The following is an 18,876-nucleotide window of genomic DNA, read 5'->3' as shown; positions in this document are numbered from 1 at the left end:
ACAATAGGTGTGTGATTATTTTACATGCAGGCTTATATATACACTTAAATTATGCAGCAACACATTTAAACACACAGATGATGACGCATTTAGACGTCCATGGACGCGCAGAAAAGACGTGGAATTCACGGCCAGATGACGTCAAAGACGTCGGTTCAACTTCCATTTTGGAACTATTTTTCAACCATGACGGGATGTCTCTGTCGGACGTCTTTTCAACGGTCATTAAACGTCCAAATGTTTGCTGGGTTCTTTGTGGCAAGCTTTATGCGTGCGGTCGTGCGCTTGAGTGCGGCTATATTACGTAAACGCTCATTATCCTGTAGGCTATGTAAGTAATTAAATTAATATAAAGGGGCGATTTGTCCACGAATGACTTAAATGAACAACTAGCCTACTAGTCGACTAGGAAAAAAACTTTTAGTCGGAAGCAGCCCTTATTCCACATATTTTTGAACCAGGCAACAGTGTTGAGCGAGCGACCCTGCGGAAAGAGCGAGCGGAGCGGAATATTCAGAAATGCGCTCTCCACTCACGAGCTCTGATCGGAACAAACCCGAACCTCACTGTCTGCCGAACTTGCGCAGAAACATCCAAATATAACCAGCTTTTTAAAATGTTTTTTAAAACTAAACACTATTTTAGCACAAATTATGAGCCTATTGGCGATTTTTTTATAATTATTGACAAAATTAGAATATAGTAAAAGTTTTGAAAATGCACTTCCGAATGCGTCTCTGTCCCCAGCACATTTCAAACCAAACTGACGCCCATGTTTACAAACATTGTCCTCTGTTCTCCGCTTATAACATGAAAGTATGACAAACATAGATGCACTACGTGTTGTGTTTCACACTGGCTACTCAAGCTGTGCTTTCACACTGGTGGCGTTTGTCATGTTCAGCTGAACCGCAGCTTGTGTTACTGCAAATACATACGAGTATCTGATCGATCCTCTTGGTCATCTGCATTTTCAGAATCCGACTCTGGCTCGAACTGTTATGATAAAACTGACGACATTATTAATCGTCTTTATTATTGCTTTGGGAGCTAAAGCTCATAATTATGGTAAAGTGGCGTGACATTTCCGACACACGCTTGAGGTGTTCGGCCAATCACAATGCACTGGGTGAGCTGGCCAATCAGTTGGTTCTTTTGGCAGTGTGGGCAGGTGCAAATCCTGCTGGAAAATGAAGTCAGCATCTCCATAAAGCTTGTCTGCTGAAGGAAGCATGAAGTGCTCTGAAAATGTCCTGGTAGACGGCTGCGTTGAGTGGACAGCACAGTGGACCAACACCAGCCGATGACATGGCTCCCCAAACCAACACAGACTGTGGAAACTTCACACTGGACTTCAAGCATCTTGGATTGTGTGCCTCTCCATTCTTCCTCCAGACTCTGGGACCTTGGTTTCCAAATGAGATCAGAAAAGAGGACTTTGGTCCACTGTGCTTTATTAAATCCAGAGTCAACGCAGCCGTCTACCAGGACATTTTCAGAGCACTTCATGCTTCCTTCATTTTCCAGCAGGATTTGCACCTGCCCACACTGCCAAAAGAACCAAAACCTGGTTCAATGACCATGGTATCACTGTGTAATTACTGTGTAATTGCATGTAATATTCAAAAAATTTTAAATCCTGTTTTCGTGGGTTTTATGAGGTGGAAGCCCAAATTATGTACAAATAAACAACTAAATACTTGAAATCGTTTAAGTTGTGGGCCCTGAATCTATAATCTATGGAAGTTTAACGTTTTGAATGGAATTATGGAAATAAATAAACTTTTCCATGATATTCAAATTTTTTGGAAAGGGTCTGTATGTGTCCGTTCAGCACAAAAAGACGAGAACTGAATTTATTCATGTTCTGTCTGCGAGGATCTCTGCACAGAAAACGGGGTGCGAGATCCAGTTCTCTTTCACATCTTTTCGCTTGAATGCTTTAAGCTGGCTTTAATTTTGAAACTGATAGGACTTAAAAACATGTGCAACTGATCCACGAATCACACGCGTTCCGAACCTGATCTACGATCCCTATACTTGACATCACACATGCTGCAATGTGACTATCACAGATGCACACATCACGATATTGATTCTAAAACAATATATCGTGCAGCCCTAAGTTCACCTATTCCTAATTCAAGAACACAATGGTGAAATGCAGAGATCAAACTAGCTGAATTACAATAACCAGACATGGTTATGGTTAAATGCACGTGTGCATTTCTTAGACATGTGGATCAAACTAGAAGATGGTAGACTGACCACAACCCTCTATCGTAAAGAGACTGATCGCAATTCGTTCCTTCTGGCAAGCAGCTCGCATCCCCAGTGCCCTAAAAAAACGGCCTGCCTAAGAGTCAATTCTATAGACTTAGACGGATTTGCCATTCAATTGAAGAGTTTAAGGAGAATGCTATAGATATGAGGCAAAGATTTCTAGCCAGGGGTTATCCCACTAAATGTATTGAAGAGGCATATAATATCGCCCTCTCCACACCACGGCCACACCTTTTGAAAAAGAGTGTTAAAAAGGATAAAAAGTTTTCTGTCTCCTGCATAACTACCTTTACTCCAATTCCTTTATAATTAAAAACACCATAATGAAATATTGGCACCTAATATCTGATGATTCTTCTCTTCAGGATAAATTTAAGGATCCACCTTTGTTTGTGTCCAGACGGGGCCCTAACCTCCGCAATAGGGTAGTTAAAGCATGTATAAGATCAGCTCCTACCCAAACACTCTTAGCACCCCTTAGGGATGGTAACTATCCCTGTGGCAATTGTGCCCAATGTAATAATACACACAAGACCAATAACTTCAAACACCCGAGATCCGGTAAGAGTTACAATGTGAAGGGCATTATTACATGTAAAACTAAGAATGTTATCTACATTTTAAGATGTCCTTGTGACATAGTGTACTGTATGTGGGAAAGACCACACGTAGTTTAAAACAGAGGATCAGTGAGCATAAAGCTCTATCAGACGTGCCGACCCTAACTACCCTGTGGCCTGTCACTTTACAGAGTTTGCTCATTTAGTCTCTTCTCTCCGCTTTCAGGGAATTGTGCAGATTAAATTACCTAGAGGTGGCAACATTGATAAAGTGCTATGCCAAAGGGAACTGTACTGGATTCATACTTTGGATGCCTTACATCCCAAAGGTTTAAATGTGGACTTCGACATGAGTGTCATGCTATAGTCACAGCTGTACTGTTTTTATAAGTCTTGAATACTGCAGTTTATGAAGGTTTTACTGATGTCCTTGCAGTCTCCATGCACTTATGCAGCATGTATGTACAGTATGTATGTATGTATGTATATATGTGCCTGTATTTTTGTATATTTGTATTTATGTTTGTTTCTTGTAGTGGGGATTTTCACTATGGGGAGTAAATGTGTAAATTACCTAGATAACTCAGTACATTGGGTAGGTTAAAGAAAAACTACAACTCCCACCATTGGACTACAACTTTCCTACCTGGCTTTCACAGGTGTGGTAATCACTGTTGATGTGTTTGAACACAGTTAGGTTGATTGCTACATTCATTGTCTGTATGCCCTGAGGATGGTCGTTTGACCGAAAGCTTGGTGATTAAATTTGCTTAAACGATTTAAGTGTGCAGACAGTTTATTATTATTTTTTGAGATCTTCAGTCTTGGTTGTCTGGCACCTTGGTGATCGTGAGTGCGGTGTAACTCCTTCAATAACCAGACATGGAAATTGAATAACGCATTATACGGAGAGACCCAGAAGGGATTTATAATTACCCAACTATATAACTACGAGAGAATGCAAAAACATGGACATATTTTTTTTTTTCTCCCATCTCATATCTCCCTTCAAATGCTCCGTAGATTGCATCACATCCCTACGTATGATATTAGTAAACCCTGCAACTGCTGACTATGAATGAAACTGACTACATTGTGTCAGTGAGATCTGTGTATTAAGAGTTCAAATATCAAACTTTCTATCAGATCTCCACGAGTGAAGAGAATGATGGAGTATTTTAACACTACCTTTATAAAACATCTTCTCAGGCATCCACCTCATCATCTGAGACATGGGGTCAGGAATGCATTTTAGTCTATCAAATAGAGTCCGCTTCGGTTTTGCTCCTTTTTCTGTATAAAAAGATATAAAGCAAATTGAAAAGCATTTATCAACACTCACTTTACTCACTGCAGTTGGACAGAGATTCAGCTGTTACAGTCTTAGTGAGTGAAATAAACATTTCAACTTTTTCCAGACACATTACATTCAATAACAATAAATGTTTTATTCTAGCCACATCTGTAAATAACTTAAACACTAGATTTTGGGGAAAAAAAGTGTGCAGAACATTTATCATGTCATGCAGGAGAAAAGATGATAATAAACCAAACTGTAATGATTAAACATTATAATACAGAGATCTCTCTCTCTGTAACTCTTTCTCGCTGTGACGCTGCGTTTGAATCTCTAAAGACAGTCAGTGAGAGCAGACTCTCGTCGGATAGTCACTGATGTGTTACAAAGAATATTTTCTTCCTCTCATCTGAATCTCTCAGCATCTTCAATCATCTGATGACTGTAGTGTCCTCCTCCATTCTGCTCTATCATTGTGTCAATCTTCTTCAGTAGATCATTCACCTGATCTCTGTTATTCTCATCTCTATTGCTGAAGACGTGAAATCTGCCTCCACACTGATCAACTACATCTCTAGATCTACTGTTCTCCTAAATGAGTTCCTCTGCAGACTCTGCATCTATCAGATCTCCATGAGTGAAGAGAATGATGGAGTATTTTAAAGCAACACCAAAAAAACTTTTCCTCTTCGGTCGCCCTACAGGTTGGAAGCGGAATTGTCCATTACCACAGTCGTAAATAATTTACCCTACCGCAGCCTGCCGTCACACGCACGCTATTTGTTTATCCAGCACCAGGTTTGGAAATAACGATGTCCACAGACAAGATCGAGTACGTTGCATGATTTTATGAAAGTATGATGTATTGCGACATCAGAAACGAAGAAAAACAAAATAATGACATTGCTTGCTTTTTTTTTTAGATTGTGTGAAACGGTAAATTTGAAACAGTCTAGCAATAGCAAGATAGGTTTACACAAGGATGAAAAATAAAAGCGTATTCCCTGACAGTTTAGTATGTAATAGCCATTTGCATTGTCTGTGAAAACTTGAGCATTTTATTGGAAAAAAGTTGCAGAGACAGGTGACACCGTTTTAGTCCAATGTTCACTCTAGTTCGAGCTCTTTTTCTATCATGCTCCCGTTTTCTTTTCTTCGCCTCCTCCAACATCATACCCTTCCTTTAATTTGCAGACTCCGTCATGATGACAATTCAAAAGCTACCTGGCTGCTAGGTATCTTCCATTTATATGTGCGCTCCACCCAGAGCCTTGCTCCACCTATCGGCTATTATAACGCTTGCCGTAAAGCAAGTCAAATTTGTAGTTTCTTATGTCTCATTCGAACTACAGATCCGCTACCGATCTGGCAAACTTGCATAGTGTGGTTATAGCAGATATAGGGCCACAAAGCGAATGCAGAAGTGCCTTTCACCCTGTTACAACTTGATGAACCACTGAAACGATTTTGGAAACATTATTTTAAGGTACAAAAGAATCTTTGGTGTTGCTTTAACTCTTCTTCACCAAACATCTCCTCAATCCTCTGCTCATGTTCAGTGAATCTCATATTCACAGGAAACACAATGAAGAAAAGCGTGCGGTCCAGGACTGGATATATAAACACTTCTCATGATCTCTGTCATTAACTCTTCAGAGTTCATGTGTGTGTGAAAGAATTCAGGAGTATCAACTACAGACACAGATCTGCCTGAAACAGTGGCGTAAGCATCTGAACATTCACTGGTTACTGGAGTCATACTCATCACAGATTTAAACTCTTTCTGTTTCTCCAATCCAATTTCTGTACCAAGAACAATCCGTCCGGAAGTGAAAAGCTCATCAGGAGTAGCAGGTCCTAAATGCATCTGTCTGGTCGGCAATCTGGTAGGTGATGCTGTACAATAGAGAAAGCAGATGTAAGTAGTGATATGTTCACCTAGGGCTGCACGATATTGGAAACAAACTGACATTGTGATATTTTGTTTTTCTGCGATATACATCATGATATGAAAACAATTTCACCTTGAATAGCTCTATTTGGAAAGAATTAATCATTCTAGAATAAAAAACAAAATAACATATATACAGTAGAACAAAGATACAATTATATAGATAGTGCTTTATGTTTTTCAGGTAAGTCTAACACTATTCAGGTATAGAAATCAAATAATCAAATGTAAATTAAACACTGCATAGTCTTCACTGTGTTAATTTAATGTAATTAATATATTTAATCTTTGTTAAAGCTACAAACGTGATTTTCTTTTTGTCTTTTGTTGTTTGATTAACAAATGACAGACGGCTGCATGTTTATTAGACTGATGTCACTTTAAGAGCTGCACGGATCCAATATAATGATATGGTGTTTTTATTCTCAAATGTTTACCTTCACTAAAGACATATACCGACCGTTTTTACGAGAATACTCGCCAAGACTGGAATTCTGACCTAATTTTGCATGTCTGTCCTTTCAAGCACAAAAAGATGATTAAGAGAACTGAATGTATTCATGTTCTGTCTGCGAGGATCTCTGCAGAGAAAGCGGGGTGTGAGTTCCAGTTCTCTTTCGCATCTTCTTGCGCTTGAATGCTTTGAGCTGGCTTGAATGTTTAAACTGATAGGACTTGACAGGACGAAACACGTGCAAATGACAAACTTTTACTCTATTATGGTTAAACTTAGCAATTAATCCTATCAATATGTGCAGTATTGAAATCGCTTTTGAATGCGAATTTGCACTACCGCAGCAAGCCTGACAAAGTTCCTTCTGGCGCTCCGTAGAATGTGTTATTCATTTTCATGACTTGATTTTGATTCAGCGCTGGTTATTGTAATTCAGCTAGTTTGATCTCTGCATTTCACCATTGTGTTCTTGAATAAGGAATAGGTGAACTTAGGTCTGCACGATATATCTTTTTAGAATCAATATCGTGATAGTCACATCACAAGATGTGATGTGAAGAATATGGATTGTATAACTACGAGAGAATGCAAAAGCATGGAAATATATTTTTTCCTTCCATCTCATATTTTTGGAAGCAAATATTTACTTTATTTTGTTTCTCCTTAAATAATTTGCATGATTATTTTATTGATGTAGACACAGAATGTTAATGTTATTATTTTAGTTAATTTGAGTATCTTTTTGGGGACTTTTATCTTGATTGTACTGAGCACCTATTGGCAGGTATATATTGGTGATTACACTTAGCACAGGCAGGCACTGGGAAAGGTTGTTGGTTTTTTACCAGGGAAAGAGAGACTGCAGACGTCATTTGTATGCTTGCTTAAATGGAAATAAACCGCATGAACGATACGCTTGCCTGGACATTGGACTTATTGTGATAAGATGCAATCCCAGCAGTGCCTCAGTGGCCGTTTGATTTTGAGTTTGTTTATTTTATTTTGATTTCTTTTTTGATTTAAGTTGAGGACAAATCGCCACTACAAGTTCAAATATCAAACTTTCTAGCAGATCTCCACGAGTGAAGAGAATGGAGTATTTTAACACTACCTTCACATGCCGGTACCGCAATTTTCTTCCGAATCATCAGAGGCATCCTCCAACCCATCCTAGTCATCTCAGAACTCTCAGAACTGATCCAACGCATTGTCGCAGGAATTGTGGAGACAGGAGTAAATTCTAGACTCTGCTTCAGTTGAGCTTTTTCTGTATAAAAAGATATAAAGCAAATTGAAAAGCATTTATCAACACTCACTTTACTCACTGCAGTTGGACAGAGATTCAGCTGTTACAGTCTTAGTGAGTGAAATAAACATTTCAACTTTTTCCAGACACATTACATTCAATAACAATAAATGTTTTATTCTAGCCACATCTGTAAATAACTTAAACACTAGATTTTGGGGAAAAAAAGTGTGCAGAGCATTTATCATGTCATGCAGGAGAAAAGATGATAATAAACCAAACTGTAATGATTAAACATTATAATACAGTTATCTCTCTCTCTGTAACTCTTTCTCGCTGTGACGCTGTGTTTGAATCTCTAAAGACAGTCAGTGAGAGCAGACTCTCACAATTTGTCTTAAATATTTTGTATAATAACGACTCACTCACCTATTGTGTCAGGTTATGTTGAATATATTTTTGTAGTTACAAAGTAAAGATCCGCACACCGGAGAGCTCCCATTCACAAATTTATATTAAGTGTAACGTTTTGGGCCTTTACGGCCCTTCCTCAGACTAACAGGAAATACAAAACAGTTGCACTTTTCTAGTCTCCGTGTCATGTGATTACATCACCACATTATCAAATTAATTTAAAAAAAAAATATATATATATACATTTACATCCAATATTGCACCGTGCCCGTGTATACATAAACATATTCATCCAAAAAAAACAAAAAACAAACAAACAAACACCATTAAGGGTGCCATTAAACAACATTGGCACATCTTAAATACGGATCCAACACTAAGATCTTGCTTCCAAGAACCTCCTCGAGTGGTATTCAAGAAACCACCTAATTTACATAATAGACTAGTACGAGCTGACATACCTTCTATAACAACTCCTCATTTCCTTAACAACATTCCTACTGGGAACTATCCATGTGGAAGATGTCAGCAATGTCATTTTACTTATAAAACCAACACATTTAATCACCCACATAATGGTAATAAATATAAGATAAAAGAGGTAATTTCTTGCTCTACTACCAATGTGATCTATATGTTGACTTGCCCCTGTGGATTATCATATATAGGCAAGACTACTAGGACATTGAAAACTAGGATCTCTGAACATCGCAGTGCCATCAGAAATGGTGTTACATCTAGCCCTGTTGCTGTACATTTCATGAATGCCAAACACAATGTATCTAGTTTGAAATATGTGGGAATTGAGGCTATCAAGTGTCCACGTAGGGGCGGTAACGTTGATAACATGCTCTTAAAGAGAGAATTATTTTGGATATATACGTTAAACACTGTAGCCCCTAGAGGCCTCAATGAAGAATTTGATATCAGACCATTTTTAGGGTAATTTGTTATGCAAATAGTATTTCTCGGGTTCTGAGATTCTCTAGTGTTGTGTATATGTCTCTGTCTTCTATCTCTAAAAAGTTTTTTTTATTTTTTATTTTTACAAATATGGATGAGTATCTCACTGAATATTTGGTCCTCTTTTTCTAATTATATAAATTTGAGAGAATAACAGATGCCTCTAACTTGTCTTTTAGAGTGATTTGATAGTTCACTTAGTTTTGCTTGACTTTACCAGATTATGTTGTTATTTTATATACGGTAAAGATATGTATTGGATTTGTGATTCCATACACTCATATTAAGAGTAAGATGGTAATGTGTTTCTGATGTCATTGTTTATATGATATGTGATAATACAGTGCTATGCATAAGTTTAGACACCCATACTAAAGTTGACTAAAAAGAGGAATAAAAAATCATCTTTTGGAAACTGAACTTAATGCCTTAATTTAAAAAATTAGGAAAAATCCAACCTTTAAGGACACCAATTTTCTTTGTGAATGAATAATGTATCGTAAATAAATAAATGTTCTTCCTTAAAATACAGGGTGCATAAGTTTGGACACCCCTATGTTAAATTCCCATAGAGGCAGGCAGATTTTTATTTTTAAAGGCCAGTTACTTCATGGATCCAGGATACTATGCATCCTGATAAAGTTCCCTTGGCCTTTGGAATTAAAATAGCCCCACATCATCACATAGCCTTCACCATACCTAGAGATTGGCATGGTTTTATTTCAGTTAGCCTAAAAGCTAGTTTGATTTGCATTGAGAGATGATCTTATGGAAAGTACCCCATGCCAATCTCTAAGTATGGTGAAGGCTATATGATGATGTGGGGCTATTTTAATTCCAAAGGCCAAGGGAACTTTATCAGGATGCATAGTATCCTAAATTTTTTTTTTTTTTAAATACTTAAAAATAAAAATCTGCCTGCCTCTATGGGAATTTAACATAGGGGTGTCCAAACTTATGCACCCTGTATTTTAAGGAAGAACATTTATTTATTTACGATACATTATTCATTCACAAAGACAATTGGTGTCCTTAAAGGTTGGAATTTTCCTAATTTTTTAAATTAAGGCATTAAGTTCAATTTCCAAAAGATGATTTTTTATTCCTCTTTTTAGTCAACTTTAGCATGGGTGTCTAAACTTATGCATAGCACTGTATGTATATATGATGAATTCACAGATATGCTAAAACAGTTAATGTGTCCATTGTATGTGGATATTAATTTGAAACGGACAATGTGCAATAATCCATTTTCATGGGTATGATGTTATACATTTGTATTTTGATATATTGACATATTTATTCTTTGTATGTATATTATGAGGTTTTTTTTTTTTTTTTTGGATGAATATGTTTATGTATACACGGGCACGGTGCAATATTGGATGTAAATGTATATATATATATTTTTTTTTTTAATTAATTTGATAATGTGGTGATGTAATCACATGACACGGAGACTAGAAAAACAACTGTTTTGTATTTCCTGTTAGTCTGAGGAAGGGCCGTAAAGGCCCGAAACGTTACACTTAAAATAAATTTGTGAATGGGAGCTCTCCGGTGTGCGGATCTTTACTTTGTAACTTTGAATTCTATATGAGATCCAGCACCCGTACTTGACTGGGATGTGCGTGATTTTATTACTCCGAATATATTTTTGTAAGCAGCTCTTGAACTTGTCCCTTTGGCTTGTTGAGAAAATGTATTGCATTTAATCAAAAATACTTTGCCACGAGAAAAGACAGTAACATGTAGAGACCTTCCCCCGCTATCGGAATCCTCCATTGGACCGATCGAGCGCGGACTTACAGCGTCACCTGTGTTTAGTTGTTCAGTGTTATGATAACAGGTTAAACGTCGTAGACAGCATAGGAGGCAAATAAAAATAAAATTTGATATGTGACATTTAAACTGTGTATTATTAATGAATTTATTTTCTAACATGAATGTTATAAGGATAACCTAGCATGTTGTCAAATAGGCAAGGTGGTAAAATGGGTACAGTTGATACACCCTTTTTAAAATGTGTGCAGTCACATAGTTCACTTAAAGAGCATATGCAGAGGCTGTGTGTGTGTGTGTGTGTGTGTGTGTGTGTGTGTGTGTGTGTGTGTGTAAGCTATGTTGTTTATGTTGTGTAGCCTGTATGTGGACTTTTTGTTTATGTTAATGTTATACCTGTTGCAGGATGCCCCGCTACAGAGCTAGGACAACGAATAGGGGAGTGCCAGGATACCTATTAGAGAGGGCCTCAAAAGTGGTATAGGAGGGCAGATCAATTAGGAAGGTAGCTGAGAAGTTCAGGATTCCTGTTGCTTCACTGGCCCAATATGTGAAAAAAAGGCGAGAGCTTGCTGATGAGGGCCCAGGCCTGCTGCCCTCAGTAGGGTACAAGGGCTGCCATGCAGTTCTTACTAATGACCAGGAGCTCAGCCTGGTCTTATATCAGGACAGTGGCAGCCTTGTATTATGGGCTACCCCCAAGCGGCAACCTCCCTGTCGCTCTCTTGAAACCAACACGGAAGTGAATTCACCGGCAATTCATCGACTGGTCGCTTGAGGCTGGCTGCAAAAGTGAGTCAAATCTGTATCTCCCCCATGTTAAAATGCCCAACTTTACAGCAGAAAAAAACATGTTTACAGCCTGGTGCAAAAAGTGGTTTTGGTCTATACAGCTAATTTTGCCCTTCATGACAACTGTGAGGGGGGTGAATTTTTTTATAACTCATCCATTTAAATTATACTAAGCCTTGATGTTCTCCATAATTAAGGGCGTGGCCACTTGAGTGACAGGTGGATTGCCGCTGATGTCAATGCTAGCCATTTGTCTGCTGTTAGCCTCGTCACTTCACCTCAGCAAATTTTAGCTGCTGAACTTGCCATCTCTGCAGTGTTTGTGCTTTTTTTCGGGATTATTTCATACAATTGAATATACCCATTACTGCGCCCACGGCTTAGGATTCCGTCGTTGTCGCCGAGTATCGTTCGAGAGAACAACCAGCGCTGTATTTCAGTTGTTTTCCTCTGTGAACATGCACTAATGGATATCTGACAATTTCGTTGGTTTTTGGAGTTTTCAGATTTAAAAACGTCTATAGATATAAAGGCTCGTTCGTTCTGCTCTCACGGAACAGATAGCCCTAGATTATAATATGCTTATGTACCACGTCAGATGAAATCCTGCAGGTGTCGGTGCTTTCTCCGTCCATGCAATAAATGCACATCCTTGAATGAGCGCGGATTTTCTAGCGCATTTACTTGAACTTCATAGGTAATATATCTATGGTTTAACCCATTTGAGAGGCGGCCAAAATCAGAATTTAAAATGGACTGAATAAGCTTTCTATGAACTTGATGAGCGATGCCGCGCTGACGGACCATACACTATAAAAAAAGAGTGACTGACATGTATGCACATAAATCACTGTCACACACACACTCTCTCAGAGTAATATTAAGTTACTGCATAATACATTTTCAACTAGCAGAATAGTACAGAATCACGATACACAGTCTCACTTGTAGCCATGTCTTTAACTATTATAATATTTCGAAGGGCAAAAACAGGAACTTTTAATTGGCTTTACATCATCAACTGTCACTTTAGCGTGAGGCCCTGTGCAGTCACAGACTTGGTACTGTCAGTAGCATATAGCATAGCTCCCAAGCCTGAGCTAACTTGATCACGTCGAGCTAGGTGGGCATGGTTTCAGATAGCCAGGCTCCTCAGCTCCACCCATGCCCCGCCCATTTTCTGTTATCCGGGAGTGACGCAAGGTGACGCGAGGCCAAGATGGCGAAGGCCAGCTCCGCCCACTTTAGGCTTCAAAAATGCTCTTCAGAAACCTACGGGTGACGTCACGGACACTACATCCATATTTTTTTACAGTCTATGGCTACCCCCCAAAGAGGTAGGAATGCACTAAAAACCAACAATGGGGAGAGACCAGGTTCGGCACAATGACAAATAAGCCAGTATAACAAATCCATAACAGATGTTTTAATGCACATACATTTTCTGTAGGCTGAATGTATTTTTCAACAGCCTTTAACTTCAGACCATAAATAATTAAATTATACATGGGATATCTTATAAAAGTACAACTGGATTTTCAACTAATTTAGTTTTTCTTTATCATTGTAGATTCGCAAATTGGCTTTTGAATTGGCCAATTTTTACAGATTGCCTTTTCCACAGCAGTGGACTAAAAATGGCAAGGCAAGTGCAAGTTGGTTTACCAACTTTATGCGGCGGCACCCCATTCTCTCCATCAGAAGGCCTCAGGCTACAAGTTTGTACAGATCAACAAAGATGAGATGGGGCTCGTGACTGTCCAGAAACCTGGCTTTCTTGTTGCAGCAAAGGGGGAAAGACAAGTGGGTGGCATAACATCAGCTGAGAGGGGGGTTCTTGTTACCATGGCATTGGCAGGGAATGCTCTTGGTAACATCCTGCCACCCCCCTCCCCATTTCGTCTTTCCCTGGAAGAAATACCTTCCGCATTTCATTCATGGTAGCCCAGAGGGGTCTATCGGCACAGCCAATGGCAGTGGCTGGATGATGGAGAAGGACTTTGTTGTCTTCTTGCAGCATTTTGTACACTAAACTCGGGCAACAGAAGAGAGCAAAGTCTTGCTGCTGTTGGATAATCACAGCTCCAATATCTCAATAGAAGCTATAAACTTCTGTAGGGCCAATGGTGTGGTTATGCTTTCATTTCCATCATACTGCACTCACCATCTGCAGCCGCTTGACAAGTCTGTCTGCGGTCCGGTAAAGAGGCTCTTCAACGAGGAGATGGACTATTATAATAAGAGACTATTAACTACCATTATTAATTTTAATTATACTACAAATGTATAAAACTGATCAGAGATCAGGTAAAACCCACAGACACTTGTTCTCATCGCCCCCAGTGGTGAACCATTGAAATTTCCAAGTGTTTCGAAACGTTTCAAACAAGATCATCATGCAAACAGTCAAGCCTGGCTAAGTTACAAGTTTTACTTTTCAACCTGCCGGACAGACTACGACTCATAAATGAACTTAATCCCTCTGCAGTGCATTTCAGTCTCCAGTCAGAAGGAGGTGTATAGAAAATTCTGATTAATATCAGTCCACAGAAATTACAGACTCATAATGCAGCCTGGAATCTAGTTCTGGGACAATTTTGGGGGATTTCCACCTGGATTTAGCCTACCCAAATTGAAAAGCACCCCATACCCACATACATTTTTCAAAATAGACAATTTTGGTGGCATTTTACAGGAAACCCCTTTGAAGTTTCATAAAACAGCACTAAAAATGATAAACATTTAAGTATATGTTGTCTGAGCTGTAATGGCTTTGGCTGTTTCCACTAGATGCCAGCAAACATTGGAAAAAAATTTGAACCAATTATGTCCCACAATGCAGCACGATTGTGACGTCACCACATATCTCGTCTAATCACCACCACAACAAACAACTCTATGATATATTAATTATATATTTTTTTGTTTTATTTGGATGCTGCATTGAACAAATTCTTAAAGGAGAATTTTTTTTAAATAATAAATCAACTCCATGGCTGACTCCAAGTGATCATGGGCTAGCACGTTCCAGTCCAGCCCATTGCAGTTTTCACCAGTAGTGGGCACTCATGCAACGTAAGCAATGACGTACATCCGAGTGAACGAGACGGAGGGAAGTTAGCGAGTGAAGGGCATGACAATTTTGGACTGGAACGCAGCCCTAAATGGATCCTTAGCGGCCTATCCTACCCCATAAGTCATTGCGCGCTGCCGGTGACGACAGCATTTTTATTTTTAAAAATGACAGCCGAGAGTTCGGTGGTGGACGGCAAATTTCACATTTAAATGTAAGTATTATGTTTTCATTTACTCAAATAGCTAGCGAAACCATAGTTAAAAGCCACAAGTTTTTCTTTCTTATAAACTTCATCTTAACTCCGTCGTCCTCATCACCATTGCGAGGCTTCATTTGTAAGGTGGTTTGATGCAAAACTTGTGCTAATATTAGTTTAATAATTGTTTCAGGGAGCAAGGAGCAGACAGCTAAATTTATTAAATTGCGGTCTGAAAATGACCATTTCTTTACGGGGTGAAAAACTGGCTTGGAGGTAAGACAACAACCTATTTGTAATATTTGCACTAGTCTGTCTCACTTGTGTAAGAAATATCACTCACCCTATAAAGCCCACAACAATAAGAAAAGCAGTAGATAAGGCAATGGGGTTTCACTTTTATGTGTTTTTGTAGTGCTGTCATGCAAGCTAAATGTCTACAAAGGTTTTAACCAAATTTGAGTATCCAGAAATATGATTTCTTAAGTATTTTGTATGCATGTCCTGATGTGTCATATTTTGCAGTGTTAACAATGCATCGCTGTGTTAATATTTTTCATAAGTACCCTTTTCTGCTTTTTTTAGAGCAATTCTGGAGAAAATGGGTCTGCTGGGGAAGGTAACTCCCATACAGGCCAAAAAAATAAAAATAAAAAATAAAAAATAAACATACAAAGAAAGTTAATACACACATCTTTGCTGAAATTTATTGTGCTGTTGTTGTGAACAATACTTGACATCACACATGCTGCGATGAGACTATCACAGATGCACACATCACGATATTGAATCTAAAACAAGATATATCGTGCAGCCCTAAGTTCACCTATTCCTAATTCAAGAACACAATGGTGAAATGCAGAGATCAAACTAGCTGAATTACAATAACCAGACATGGAAAATGAATAACGCATTCTACGGAGACCCAGAAGGGATATATAATTACCCAACTACTGTATATAACTACGAGAGAATGCAAAAGTGGATTCTGTGGATTCTCACATCTCATATTTTTTCCACCACTATGTCCCTTCAGATGCTGCGTAGAATGAGTCACATCCCTATGGATGATATTATTAAACCCTGCAACTGTGAAACGTGTCAGTGAGATCTGTGCATTAAGAGTTCAAATATCAAACTTTCTATCAGATCTCCACGAGTGAAGAGAATGATGGAGTATTTTAACACTACCTTCAAATGACATCAGCAGCTCCTCCAGAGTGCCAGAAGCTGGAATTGCTCGTTGTCTCATCCCCACTAGAGTCTGCTTCAGTTTTTCTCCTTTTTCTGCATAAAAATATATAAAACTTTCTTTTTCAACACTCACAGTGGTTAAACAGAGATTCAGCTGTTACAGTCCTACATTTCAGCTTCTTCCAGACACATTACATACAATAACAAATGTTTTATTCAAATCACATCTATAAATAACTTAAACACTAGATTTTGGGGGGGGGGGGGGGGGGGGGGGGGGGGAGTGTGCAGAGCATTTATCATGTCATGCAGGAGAAAAGATGATAATAAACCAAACTGTAATGAGTAAAACATTATAATACAGAGATCTCTCTCTCTGTAACTCTTTCTTGCTGTGAAGCTGCGTTTGAATCTCTAAAGACAGTCAGTGAGAGCAGACTCTCACAATTTATTTATTATGTTTTGTATAATAACGACTCACCTATTGTGTCAGGATATGTTGAATATATTTTTGTAAGCAGCTCTTGAACTTGTCCCTTTGGCTTGTTGTTGAACACATGGTATCTCTGATCATATTTCTGAACGTTTTGAATGTTAAATAAGTTAATTATGATAACAAGACGGTGACGGTGAACAATACTTGACATCACACATGCTGCAATGTGACTATCACAGATGCACACATCACGATATTGATTCTAAAACGATATATCGTGCAGCCCTAAATTCACCTATTCCTAATTCAAGAACACAATGGTGAAATGCAGAGATCAAACTAGCTGAATTACAATAACCAGACATGGAAAATGAATAACGCATTCTACGGAGACCCAGAAGGGACTTTATCAGGCTTGCTGTAGTAGTATGCGTGATAGCAAATTCAAAAGTGAAAAGCGAGCACGCATTCAAAAGCGACTTCAATACTGCACATATTGATAGTGGCTCTCTGATGCCTGCAAAAAATATACAGTATAATTACCCAACTATATAATTGCAAGACAATGCAAAAGCTTTGAAAGCATTTGAAAAGCACTGAAATATCTAAAAAAAATTCTCCCATTTTTTCCACCACCATGTCCCAAATGCTCCGTAGATTGCATCACATCCCTACAGATGATATTGTAATAAACCTAATTCAGGGGCTAATGTTGTGGCTAGAGAAATCTACTCTATAAAGCAAGCAGCACCACGGGATTAGAAACAATAATCTTTATTTAACATAATTCATTCAGTTACCAAACATTTCAGAGACTGGGTCAGGTTCAAAATGTCCCAAATACCTATGTTAAGTAGCCTGGGCGAACAACACCCCAATGGAGCATGCTACACAGAGGAAACCGCAAATAAATAGACAATCTAAAAGCTAGTATACACACAAGAAATGTGCAAAAGCTATAAAACACATCACCACCGCAAAACACGGCACACATTCACAAGGCACGTACACCTAACACCCAAGACGCCATCAGACTGCAACATACGAACTTAGTTCATTCTAACCCTCCCACCCATCATGATATGGTTATACTGCTAGATTTAAAATCACAAACACACACACACACACATATATAAAGTTTGGTACTTAACTCTCCCGGGAGACGAGACCCTCCCCCAGGGTCTAGGCTTTGGCGCTGTTTGGTCAAGGGGAAAAAGCAAACGCCAACCCAGCGCTCGTGAGGCCTCCAAGCAATAGCGGAAACGGAGCACCCCTCTTCTGAAAAGCTGCGGCGCCCAACGCACTCCTATACCCGGCCTTATCTACAATTTAGCCCGCTACACTATCTTCGCCGCCGGCAGCCCTAAACAGCGTGCGAACGGCACCCACCCCCCAACCTTGAGTGCAGCTCGGCGTTAGTAAAAACACACCGCTTCTCAGAGCCCCGCACGCTTTGCTATGCCCCTCTTTTTATCACTCTCTTCCTTCACGCTCATCAATGGTCAGGTGCAACAATCATTTAACTCAACCCACTCTTCCCTCAAATCCCCCCCCCCCCCCCACACACACACACACAACAGTCATAACAGTACACTTTTCCCACATCACTTCATTACACTATTATTAAACCCTGCAACTGCTGATTATGAATAAAACTGGCTACATTGTGTCAGTGAGATCTGTGTATTAAGAGTTCAAATATCAAACTTTCCACCAGATCTCCACGAGTGAAGAGAATGATGGAGTATTTTAACACTACCTTCACATAACATCAGCTCAGACATTGCCCTCCTCATCTGAGATATCGGAGGCTGCTGCACAGGGATTGTGGGGACAGACATGCATCGTTGTCGTCTCTCCACTACAGTACGCTTCGGTTTTCCTCCTTTTTCTGTATAAAAAGATATAAAAAAAATTGAATAGCATTTTCAACCCTCACTTTACTCACTGTGGTAAAACAGAGATTCAGCTGTTACAGTCCAACATTTCAGCTTCTTCCAGACACATTACATATAATAACATAAATGTTTTATTCTAGTCACATCTGTAAATAGCTTAAACACTAGATTTTGGGGAAAAAAAGTGTGCAGAACATTTAGCAATTATCTCTCTCTAACTCTTTCTCGCTGTGACGCTGCGTTTGAATCTCTAAAGACAGTCAGTGAGAGCAGACTCTCGTCGGATAGTCACTGATGTGTTACAAAGAATATTTTCTTCCTCTCATCTGAATCT

At 38.9% G+C, this 18,876-nt stretch overlaps 1 protein-coding gene across 1 annotated transcript in view; it reads right to left on the bottom strand.

Moving 5' to 3' along the window:
- Window positions 1-18,876, bottom strand: part of LOC311081506 (uncharacterized protein) — a 58,475-nt gene that overhangs the window by 13,439 nt on the left and 26,160 nt on the right. The window contains exons 8-12 of the mRNA XM_084112056.1: window positions 18,404-18,535; window positions 16,206-16,301; window positions 7,657-7,812; window positions 5,902-6,036; window positions 4,032-4,136 (exon numbers count right to left, since the gene is read on the bottom strand). Of these exons, the coding sequence (XP_083968182.1) occupies window positions 4,032-4,136; window positions 5,902-6,036; window positions 7,657-7,812; window positions 16,206-16,301; window positions 18,404-18,535 (624 nt within the window). The remainder of the gene's footprint in view (window positions 1-4,031; window positions 4,137-5,901; window positions 6,037-7,656; window positions 7,813-16,205; window positions 16,302-18,403; window positions 18,536-18,876) is intronic.

The sequence above is a fragment of the Abramis brama genome (assembly GCF_963993115.1).
Source record: "Abramis brama genome assembly, chromosome: 1".
Classification (NCBI taxonomy): Eukaryota; Metazoa; Chordata; class Actinopteri; order Cypriniformes; family Leuciscidae; genus Abramis; species Abramis brama.
This window is presented reverse-complemented; position numbering and strand designations above follow the sequence as displayed.